The 12,236-nt window shown below is 44.7% G+C and overlaps 1 protein-coding gene across 1 annotated transcript in view; it reads right to left on the bottom strand.

Moving 5' to 3' along the window:
* IGBP1 (immunoglobulin binding protein 1) overlaps positions 1 to 2,045 on the bottom strand; it is a 38,207-nt gene extending 36,162 nt beyond the window's left edge. Inside the window, exons 1-2 of the mRNA XM_082864985.1 lie at positions 1,824 to 2,045; positions 1,137 to 1,430 (exon numbers count right to left, since the gene is read on the bottom strand). Coding sequence (XP_082721111.1) covers positions 1,137 to 1,430; positions 1,824 to 2,014 — 485 coding nt within the window. The 5' untranslated portion in view covers positions 2,015 to 2,045. The remainder of the gene's footprint in view (positions 1 to 1,136; positions 1,431 to 1,823) is intronic.
* Positions 2,046 to 12,236: the final 10,191 nt, after the last annotated feature.

The following is a 12,236-nucleotide window of genomic DNA, read 5'->3' as shown; positions in this document are numbered from 1 at the left end:
TATTTTATAGGACCTATGATTATCCAATTTGCCATCTGGGGAAATTAAGGCACTGAGGGATTAAGCAACCTACCCAAAATCAGAATGATTAAATTTTGGAGCTGGGATTCAAACCCCCTTCCCAAGTTCTCAGGAACAAGGTCGTTCTTTCATCTTCCTCACACCCCAAGCTCTCCTTGGTTTGAACCCTACAACATTCTTCAGCATCATTCTTTCCCCTTCTTCACCACCCACTTTGTGTTCTAGCATCACCTAATTGCTTACGGTTGTTCCCCACCCCAGCACTGTGGTCTTCAATGTCCCTGTAGCTTTACTAATGCTATTATCTCTGCTGGCTAAAGCCCTCCTTTCCTCTTCCCCTAGATGATACTCCTATGCATCCTTAAACAACTCATCACAGGAGTCACCTCGTCCAGGGAGCCTTCTGCTCTCTCCTGCTCCCTCTTTGGTTAGGTGCCCCTCCTGTCTGCTCTCCCGATACCTTGTGCATTTCCCTATCACATCATTTTATAATTTATACTGTTTCTATGCCTCTTTTCCTCACCACACTGTATGCTCCTCCAAGGCAGACACCACCCATATCCATACAAACGCCCATACTCAGTTTGAATCCCCGGTGCCTAGCATAGCTCCTAAACACTGTGAGCACTCTTTTTAAAAAACTAAACTAAGAGAGTAAGCAAGGTGTTCAAGGTCACATAATGAAGCTATGCCAGTACTAAGATTAGTTCAGGATGTTATACACCTGATCCAATATTGTTAGAACAGAGTTTCTCAATCAATTGACCATAAATGGACTATAGCTACAAGATATTTGTGCCCTTCAGAGATACTTACCTCACTGTACCATGTGAGTATTGCTATGCTGTGATGTGGGAGAGACTGGGAGACCCTCTGCTAAACTACATTGCTGTTGCTGGCAACCATAAGGTGTTAGGGGTCTGACAGTTAGGTATAGTCATTTCAACCAAGGCAGAGGCTTCTTGAAAAACTCAGGAGTTTGTTATCACCAGGGCCTATGCTAAATACGAACCCAAAGAGTGACACACACCATTTTTTCCCACCCCCCCAGAAAAAAAAACATGCACCCCTCCCCGCCAACAGCACTGCCATTGGGCAGTCTTCAAATGACCCACCTCTCTATTTTAGCCTGTCTCTGAGATGCCATAGCAACGAGGCTAGGATAGGCCATGGAGGAATCAGCAGTGTTATTTTCAGCGGAGTTGGCCTTGGTTTGGGGCAGCTCAAACTCTGCCACATGATAGTATCGGCACTGAGTTAAGTAGTTTAAAAAGTGTTCTCGAGCCCACTGCAAATGATCTAGACGTTTGCTGGGGCTGACTTGTTTCATGGCGAATGCTCCTTGAAATGCTGGCACCATCAGGTACTTCAGATCGGTGGAAGCAATCTCTTCCAAATCTTCATTTCGGCTGGAAAGAGCAAAGAGGAGGCTGTGAAGTCTGGCTGGGCATGCAAACTGTGGCCCTGGCTTCCTGGGGGAGGGAAGGGCTGGGGTGTGGGTGTGGGTGTGGGTGGGACAAAGGGAGGAGGCACCGGGAACAGCTGCCAGTTTTCTTCACTAACAGTGGCTGTGCGCTCACACCCAATGCCTATGCAAATAGCCAACACTAGGGAGCACAATCGTGTGATACTAAGTATCTCGGAAGAGAGGTGGAGAATGTAAACAATGTACACAAGGTCGCAGTGGGAGGGAGGAAAGAAAGGCTCCGGGTTTTAAAGGTCTCCTGCACCCAGGATCAATGGTTCCGCCATTGGTAACTATTATTACCTACGTTCTCAGTCATACTACCCTCTCGCCATACCTGAACAAGTCGAGCTCCAGTAACATTTCGGCAGCCTTCTTCAGGAGGTCCAGTCCCTTGAACACCTTATCTTGGATAATCCGGGAGCCGGTGGGTTCAGTCGCGACTTCCACTTCGTCCAGAAGCTGCTTGCTGGTTTCGAACAGCTCGGGGAGCCGCGGCAGCAGTAACTCGTCTCCGGCTGTTGCCATCTTGGGGAAGGGACGAACACGGGAAGAGCTCACTTCCGGCCCTGGGACAGATGGGCTGGGCTGCCAGCAACGAAACCGGAAGGGGCGCAGCATCGGTCCAGCGGCTCCACTGTTAACTAAGCGTCGGACTACTGCCAGAAGCGGCTGTTAGCTAAACCGAGCAACTGTTTCCATAGACTCATTTTACCAGGCTGCCTATTACCGGTAGTAGGCATCTGTTACAGACACACAACGCGCAAACAAGCAAACCCTAGGTGCTGCTTTTCGCGTGGCTACTCGTCGCCGATCCGGGTCTGGGCAGTGCCGTAGGCTCTGAAGCGCGGGTGTGACGAGGCTGAATTCGGAGCTAGGGCGGGCGCGAGAGGGTAGGCGCGGGCGCGCCCACGGAGTCGGCCAGGCGTGCGCCTTACCTCGCAAGGCTGTCCCTTGCCTGAAGGGCTGGGGCGGCCAGGGTCGTGCAAGTAGCGCCCCCCTCCGGCTTCCGTACACCCAGCAGCTGGAGCTCTGGGTTCCTCCCAGCCAATCCTCGCCTGCTCTCTTTCCCGTCGCTTCACCCCTCCTACACACACATTTAAAAGTTACTGTTACCAACCCCTTTTACACACACACACACACATTTAAAAGTTACTGTTACCAACCCCTTTTACACACACACACATTCAAAAGTTACTGTTACCCCTCCTATACACACACGCACACACACACACTTCCTCTGTGAAAGCTTCCTTGAGCCTCTCTCCCCCGCCAAATGAAAATTTTCTGTGCATCTCTATCAGAACACCTACCACATTGTATTACAGCTAGTGACTTACAAATCTATCTCCCTTACCACTATGAGTCTGATTAATTTTTGCACCTCTCCGGCTAGCCCAGTGCCTGGTACTTATTAAGTGCCCAGTGTCATTATATGAATAGAAAAATAAGTGATTGGTTTGGAAAGCAGCTCAATTACGCAGAACTGCGCTGTTCAACACGGTAGCCACTTGCCACATGGGGCTATTGAGCACTTGAACGTGGCTATTTTGAATTGAGATGTGCTTTCAATGTAAAATATACACCGGATTTTGAGAACTTATTACGAAAAAATAATGTAAAACATCTCAATAATTTTTACACTGACTACATGTTGAAATGCTAATGTTTTGTATATATTGGGTTAAACATATTATTAAAATTAATTTCACTTGTGTCTTTTCACTTTTATAATGTGCCTACTAGAAAACTTAGAATTACATATTAGGTTCACGTTTGTGGCTAACAGCTACTGTACAGCGCTGATGTAAAAATATAATTCCAGGACTTTGAAAGAAGGGGCCTCATTGCTTTGAACAAATCAATATAAATATGTACTGATTACCATAGGGCACACCCCGAGTTGTCCTAGGAGATTTAATTTAAGTAAAATGCATGTTGCCTGCCCTGGAAAATAAGCTTTTAAACTAAATGTAGTTTACACTATCATTGAGAAGAAAAATTTTTTCATGTAAAAACAACTAGAGGGCAATATAGGACAGTATATAACTAGGGGATATGTTGTACTGCATAGGTTTCTGGAAACCCAAGAAATGACAAGTCATTTTATGTTAGTAGTCAGAAAGCTTCTTAGACATGACATGCAGTCACAGAATTTCAAAGTTGGAAGAGGATCTCAAAAATCAGAGGAAAAAAACCTGAGATCAGATAAGTGACTTGCCCAATGATTTGTGACAAAGCCAGTGTCTTCTAAGTTCAATTGTTTTTACTCCATCTATCTTAAATGGAGTAGGATTTAAAAAGATGGAGAGGCCTTTCATGTGGGACAGAATGAAGCCCCAAGCTAAACCAGTGCTTGGCAAGAAGGAGAGGAGAGTGGGGCATAAGTGTGGGTTGAAAAAGCTTCCCAGGTGATTCTAATACGCCTTCCCTTGCAACCTGCTTTAGAAGCTGAGGAGGAAAGGAAGCTCTGGTGAATCACCAATTTGATTTGTCTGGTACTTCTAATGAGTCTTGTAAACTGAACTTTCAGGGTCAGCCTTGGCCAAGAATACAAAGAAGAAAGATAGTACTTGTGAAGGAGACTTAGAAACAGTAATTGTGAGACTAAAGATAATTTGTTCCTGCACATTTGCTTGGATTAAGACATAGCTTTACTGTTGCCTAAGAGAAAAAAAAATATGCAGAATTTGAATCTGGTCTTGAACTTTGTAAGCAATTTTTCTATGGCTTTCAAAATGACAGTCCTCATGAGAATCGCCAGTTACTTTCAGAGTGCATATCATATATTCACATCATCATTTTAAATATTGAATTGCATCTTATTGAGATAATACCAAGATTAAAAAGTGGTTAGAAAAAAGTAATAATAAAAATGAGTCATTTATTGTGTTTCTGTGTGTAAACACTTTATCACATTAAATCCCAGTTGTGTATGAGAGATTTTTTTAAAAAATCCTAGTTTAGGGGAACCAGAAGGGCCCTTAGAAATCTTGTAAGTATAATGTCACTTAAACTTTTTGTAATAGCAGAACTCTTTTTCCAAACCAAATTTTAGGCCCATAGTTTTTAAAAGGGCTGCTGTGTTTGAAGTAGATACACAGAAGCCTGCCAACTCAGCCCATCTTTTCCCCAACTTGTGCAGTGGCACCCAAGGCACCAAAGCACTTCTGAGGGACTCGAGGGCTCTAAGTAACACAGTATAAAAAGCACTAATCTAGCACAGCCCCCTCATTTAGCAGATGAAGAAACTGAGACCCTGAGAAGTTAGGTAACTTGCCCAAAGTCGCAGAGCTAGGATGACTAACTGGTCAACAGTATATAGAGTGAGTCGGAATGAGGAGAAACTAAAGTCCAGGAAAAGAGTAGAAAGCATTTTAAGTAATCTGTGCATAGCTATAGAAATGAGATGACCTTTCAAGTATTTCCTGTTGTGACTCCCCGATCGAAATGATGGATGTTCATTTGTCATGTTTGGATCAACACAGATTTGTTCTCTTAGATAAATTTTGTGAGTCATGAGAGAAATGGTATAGTAGACCTTTTCCTGCCTGTCCGAATTGAGGCGCTTGGCAATTTAGACCTTCTTTGGTCTACTGCTGTTTTGTCTTGAGTGAGTAATGTTCTACTGTTATTTGTACCTGTAATGCCAGCAATAACACTAGATGAGATCAAATTGTGCACAGTGTAAAGCCAAGAGCAGGCTGTAACTTGCCAAAAATTATATATGGAGTAATGACTTAATCCCTAGTGTTCAAACTATCTTCACTAAGTATTTCTGAGATTTGAATTTGCCTGACTAGTAGCAAGAAGTTCATTAAGCCATGAAAGGAAAAACTCCAGTACAGTGAAGACTGAATTAAATGAAAGATTTAAATTCCTACTTTTATATCCAACTCTGAGGAGTGTGGTAAAACAGTTAAAAACACTCTGGAGACTGATATTTGAGTCCTACCTCTGCTACTGAGTAGCTGTGTGACCTTGCAGAAGTCCCTGCCTTTCCACATTAGTTATGTGCTACCTAAATTCTAGGCACTGGAAATTCAAAGAACAAGACACTGGGTTTGAGCCCTTAAGGGGCCCACAGTTCAATGGGAAAGACCAGTGAACAAATAATCAAATAGGAATTTGGTAAGAATGGAGGGAATAAGTTTAGCCCTGAGGGGGGCATTCTGTTAAAGGTCAAACTCCATACCTGACTTTCTGATCCTTTCTGACTTGCTGCTGACATCCTTTTCATTCTGTTCACCCATGGACCCTAAGCTCCACCTTTAGCGGACTCTCCTAGTTCTCCAAACTATCATGTCCTCTTAGGCCTTCATGCATTTACATGGGTCGTGCCTTCTGCCTGCAATGTCCTTCTCTCCCTTGTCTGTCTGGCAAATTTATATTTAGTACTGACAACTTAGCTGAAGGATGACTTCCTCCAGGAAGCATTTCCTGATCGTTTACCTGCAGGTGAGGTGCCCTCCTCTTAGCTCTTACAGCACTTTATTCATCTCCTTATGACAGTACTGGACTATGGTTTTCTTTATCCACCGCTGTCTCTCAGTAGCCTGAGAGCTCCTTGAGGTCAGGGAGAGTGTCTTGTTCGACTTTGTTTACCTCAGCACAGCACCTTACGCTGTGGGGTCATTAGGTAGGGACTCAATGTTAAATGAATTACAAAACAATAATACCTTACCTTCTCTGAGTGCTCATTTCCTGCCAGATGACTGTGCTAAGTTTTTTTTTTTTTTTTTTGCGGTACGTGGGCCTACCCACTGCCACGGCCCCCCCTGCCGCGGAGCACAGGCTCCGGACGCGCAGGCCCAGTGGCCATGGCCCACGGGCCCAGCCACTCCGCGGCATGTGGGATCCTCCTGGACCGGGGCACGAACCCGCGTCCCCTGCATCGGCAGGCGGACTCCCAGCCACTGTGCCACCAGGGAAGCCCATGTGGTAAGTATTTTATATGCATTTTCTCAATGACTCTCTACAACTGCCGTAAGAAATAGGTGTTGTTATATCCTTATTTTACAGATGAGGAAATTGTGGCTCAGAGAGGTTAAAGTAACTGGCCCTTTAGTGTTCCCTTACCATGGGATTTGAACCCAACTCCTTTGAATCCAGATCCTATTCCAGAGCCCATGCTTTTAACCACTATACTATACTACAAAAGAGGGGGGAAGTTACAGACCTAGTGAAGAACAAAAGGGGAAATGAACATGTAACAGATTGTGCTAAAAAGTAAAAGGAAGCAAGGCTGAATCAGTAGGCTGGCCCACATTATGGAGGATGTGGAGTCAGCCAGAATTGGGTAGACTTGATGTGCTGTAAGCAATAGGGAGGCATTTGGTTTAATTCAATATTTATTAAGGACCTATTATGTGCCAGCCACTGTGCTAGCTGCTGGGATATAAAGATGCATAGTCTTTGCTCCCGAAGCTCTAACTGCCAGGTGAGGGAGACAGACAACAAGTCAATGTAAAGTGATATATGATTTTCTACTGATACATTGAGAGTGATACATCTCAAAGGTGATGATGCCAAAACTGAGTCTTGAATGGTGATAGGATGTGTAGGGAGCTTGAAGCATTTCACTATTATTGGAACTTACAGTTGGAAGCAACAAGAGGTAGGTAATTAATTCATTCAACATGTATTTATTGAATGCCTGCTATGTGCAAGACACCGTTCTAGGCGCTGGAGTGAATGAGACAGACAAAACCCCTGCCCTTGTGGATCGCGAGGCAAGCAGGAGCTACTACTGCATGCCCATTTGTATAGCACTTCTTTCCAAAGAACTTAGATAATGTCTTAACTGCGCCCCACAGTAGCTCTGACAGAGACTACAGTAGGTATACTGGTCAGTCTTTCCAAAATGTGGAGGCATACTGGTGATATGAGAGATGAATTTAGGTGGTACATGGAGGACCACTTATAACATTTAAATAGCTCTAAGCGATACCCCTAGCAGCCTTCTAGCATCACAGATAGAAAGCTTCACCTCCCGCTGTTCCCTAGGTGACTCCACCCCTTCCCCATCTGTTGCCATGGAGATGAGTGGCTTCACTTCTCTAATTCCCCTACCTCCACCCCTAGGTGAGACTCAGAGAGCCCCCTCCCCATCTCCATGGAAAGAACTCCATGCTCCCCAACCTTTCTTCCAAATCACATCCTGCTTCTCAGGCTGTCACCATAGAAACAGAAATGTCGTCCCCATCCCCCCAGGCATCTCCATGGTGACCCTCAACATTACCCCCAGGACATAACCAGGATCAATCCCTACTAGAGGTCTAGAAATCAGGGGGCGCTGGAAGGAAGGTGAGGGTGACTCCCTGCTGTGGCTGCAGTCTTTGTCTCTTTCCCTCTGGCTTTGAATGAAGGCATGGGGGCCCCTCTCTCAAAAAAGGCGGTAGGGAAATTACAGTTTATAAGTACCAATTAGGTGCCAGGCACTGGGCTAGGCACTTTACATACTCAAACCAGACATTTTACAGAGTTTAAGGGAGAAAGGCTCACAGAGGGGGAGGCACTTGACCTTGTTTCCTCTGCTGAGCCTCTTATCATCCTCACTGAAACCGGGAACGAAGAGGATTTTATTTCCACCATTCTTCTTTGCTATATGACCTTGGGCAAGTAGCCTCCTGTCTCTGAGCCTCATTTTCCCCATCTGTAAAATAACAGTATTGGACTAATTGTCACCTTGAATATCCCATTATTAATGTCAGATCATAAGTAGTTCTGATCTTCTCTTGAGGAACTGATTTTTTTTAGGTATGAATGCTAGTAAATCTGTTAAGGTGTTTTTGTTTTTTTAAACTGACATAGTGGAGGTCTTCAAAATTTTAGGATTGAATACTCTATAAGTTTATTGTTTAGAATCTCTGATGGTTTCTTCTAAGGTTTTTTGTTTGTTTTGAAATTTCTATTTTGAAGTAATTCACAGGAAGCTGCAGGGAGGTCTTGTGCATCCTTTACCCCACCTCTGCTAATGTTGGCATCCTAACTACCAGTATAATATCAAAACCAGTCAACGGACACTGATACAATCCACAGAGCTTATTCAGATTTCACCAGTTTTACATGAACTCATTTGTGTGTGTGTGTAGTTCTAATGCAATTTTATCGCATGTGGAGATTCATGTATCCACAGCCTCAGGCAAGACACAGCACTGTTCAATCACCACAAGGAATTCCTTGTGTTGTCCCTTTATAACCACACTCACCTACTTCCCTCCCTTCATCCCTAATCCCTGGCAACCATAAATCTGTTCTCATGTCTGCAGTTTTGTTATTTCAAGAATTTTATAAAAGTGGAATCATATAGTATATAACCTTTTGGAATTGGTGTTTTTCACTCAGCATAATTCCCTGGGGATTCATCCGAGTTGTTGCATATATCAAGAGTTCATTCTTTATATTGCTGAATAGTAAGTATCTGATGGTATGGATGTACCAGTTTGTTTAACCATTCACCTGATGAAGGACATCTGGATTGTTTCCAGTTTTAGGCTGCTATGAACATCCATGTCTTTTTGTGTGAGTCAAACATGTCTTTCACAGAGCAAAATGTTTAATTTTGATGAGGTCCAATTTATCAATTTTTACTTTTATGGACTGTGCTTTTCAAGTCAAGCCTAAAAACTCTTTGCCTAGCCCTAGGTCCAAAAGATGTTCTCCCATTTTTTTCTAAGAGTTTTATAATTTTATGTTTTACGTTTAAGTCTGTAATCCATTCTGAGCTCATTTTTGTATAAGGTTGGGGTTTATTTTTTGCCTATGGTTGTCCAATTGCCCTACTACCATTTGTTGGAAAGACTATCCTTCCTCCATTGAATTGCTTTGTACCTTTGTCAAAACTCAGCTGGGCAGATTTGTATGAGTCTATTTCTAGGTTCTTTTCTCCACTGGTCTATGTGTATATCCCTGTCAGTGCAGAGCACAGGCTTTTGAGACAGAATGCCTAGTGCCAGTTTTTAGCTTGGGTGATCCTGGGCAAGTTACCCTTCCATGATTTCCCATCTCACTCAGTATATAAGAAGGCCTACAGAGCCCCGCCTGATCTAACCCCAGCCTACCTCTCTGTGCGTATCTCCTCTTACTCCTCCTCTTATTCACTCTGTTCCAGCCACACTGGCCTCCTAACTGCTCCTTAATCACATCACATATGTTCCCACCTTAGAATCTTTCCTGGGCTATTTCCTTATCCCACAACCTTCTTTCCACAGACATCTCCATTGCTACCTCCCTTACCTCCTTCAAGTCTTTTCTGAAATTTCATCTTCTCAGCGAGGCTTTACTTAAAATGGCAAAGCCTTTGCCTCTCCCCTTTCCCATGTGTTTTTACCTCCACAGCATTCATCACCGTCTAATACACAATGTCATCTACGTATTTATTCTTTGTCTGTCTCCCACCACTAGACTACGAGCTCAAGGAGAGCAGGCATTTTTGTTTTGTTCACTGCTGTATTTCCAGTGCCTACACTGTGCCTGGTACAATACACCTTTGTTGAATGAATGAAGGAATGAGTGGACAGATGGATGGATGAATGAGTGAGTGAAAGAATGCTCTGAGCCAGGGCCAGCTCACTTGAGCAGTCTCTCTGCCCTGTAGCTTGTGCCAAGACAGGGCTCCAGCCAGCTCCCATCCACTTGCCTTTCTAAGGCTGACCACCAGGTGGCAGTTGGAGCCTGAACTCTGGCTTCATTTGCTTGCTTGCTTGCTTGCTGGCGCGCGCGCGCACACACACACACACACACACACACACACACACACACACACACACACACACACACACACACACACACACACACACACACACACACACACACACACACACACACACACACACACACACCGCCCCCGCTCCCCACCTCCAGCTTTCTCCCTGCCGCCTGTCAGTCTTGCCCAGGACTGTTTGACCTTCTCTGCCAAGGCTTGGCCAGGGGATTTTGTGTGAGCTGTTGAAGTAGGCAGTGTTAGTACCTGAAGCTTTGCATCTTTTTCTCCTTAGAAAGGTACTAGTTTCTTTCCTATCCCCCTCTGCTTTCTGTCTCAAATGGAAGAAACCATAGATAGCAGCCACTGGGCTGCTCCAAGGTCACTGTCTGCAGCCTCTAGGACATCAGGGAACATGGACCTAAAGAGATTTCGTCTCCACTTCTGCCCAGCCCAGCAAGCCTCTCCCTTAAGGGGTGTTACTACACTCCTTAAAGGGGTAAAGGCTAGGTACTTTAGTGCCAGGGTTAAGCCTTTTGAGTCAGCCTGGGTTTCAATCTCTACTGTGCTGCTTATTAACCCTGTATCCTGGGTGATGTTGGGTAACTGACCCAGATTCTTCAAGCTTTAGTGTTTTCAGCTGCAAAATGAGGATAATAATGGTTCCAAACTCACTGGGTGATAGAAAGATTCAATGGAATAATGTATGTATACAACATTAGCAGAGTGCCTGGTATGGAAGAAGGCTCAATTGAAGAAAAATCAGGGGCAGGGGTGGGGATAAATAAGACCTGACATGACAAGAACTGACTAGGGAGTATGAGGAGGGTGCCGCTTAGGTGACTAGAAGGCTGAAGCCAAGAAAAGGTGAGAGATCCAGGAAGTCTTTGCATAAGAGACTACGTTTCAGCTGTAGCTCATAGGTCAGGTCAAAATCTGCCAGACAGTCAAGCTGGAAGGAGAATCCCAGGAAGAAAGAATGGTATGTGCAAATAAAGAAAGGCGTGAAACAGTATGTGTATATCCCTGACTAACTTGTAAGTAGTTAATATGGCTGAAATGCATGTTTCCTGTGGGGAAGTGACAAGAAATAAAGACAGGGGCCAGATCACAAAGGGCCTCATGGAGAAGAAGATTGGGACCTGATCTGCATGCAGTGGGGAGCCATCAAAGAATTTAAAGCAAGGAAATGATGGTTACACTTGCTGGCTTGGAGAGTCAGCTGCCTTGAAGGAGGGCAGAGACTGGAGGCAGGTGAGAGATTAGCTGGGCTTAGATTGGAGAAGTAGTGGGGATAGAGAACAATGGATGAAGACCATGGACTTTTTTCAGAGGAAGAAATCAGCAACCAAGTTTTTCTAAAAGCTTGCCTGAAAAAGGAAGGAGTGCTAGGTCCAGAGAAGGAAATTATGGTACAGTTGTGTTTTTTTTTAAATACAGGTGAGACTTGAGGCGCTTCTATTCCCCGTAGCACCTGGCACCAATTAATTGAATGACTGGAGGGAGGGGCACCTAGCCCAATACCTGCCAAGTGGTAGGGGCCTATCCCAGATTCAGCGTGGACCCCATCCTCTGACTTCCCTCTCATCCCTAAGCCGGGGTCCCATGACACAACCGCTGAGAGGCTGGTGAATTTACTCAGAGCCTGGATTTCCCTTCCACTTCAGGGGTTTCCCTATAATGGTCCCCAAGGACTGAGGGAAACTTATAAGCTAGTCAGAGAAGGTATCCCAGTTTGTTCATTTCCTGGCACGCCAATACGGTAGGAAAGCCCAGCAATTCTCCTCTATTTCCTTTTCACTTTCGAAGACCTTCACCCCCTTCTCTGCATTATCTTTCCCCAGGGAGAATTGTTGGTTCTTGCTTCTCCCACCTTTTATCAGTACTTCCTACTCGGCATGGGACTATTTAAAACTACCCAAGGTCCAGCCCAGGCCCACAGTTTGGAAGAAAACTAAAGGAGTCCAACAGCGAGGGCCATTCAGAACTCAGCCTGCTTTTGGCCTTGCTGTCTGTGCACCTCATGGGCAGTGGTAGAAATTCTGC

Source organism: Leucopleurus acutus (assembly GCF_964270905.1).
Source record: "Leucopleurus acutus genome assembly, chromosome: X".
NCBI classification, from domain to species: Eukaryota; Metazoa; Chordata; class Mammalia; order Artiodactyla; family Delphinidae; genus Leucopleurus; species Leucopleurus acutus.
The sequence above is the reverse complement of the archived record's forward strand: the minus strand, read 5'-3'. Positions and strand labels throughout refer to the sequence as shown.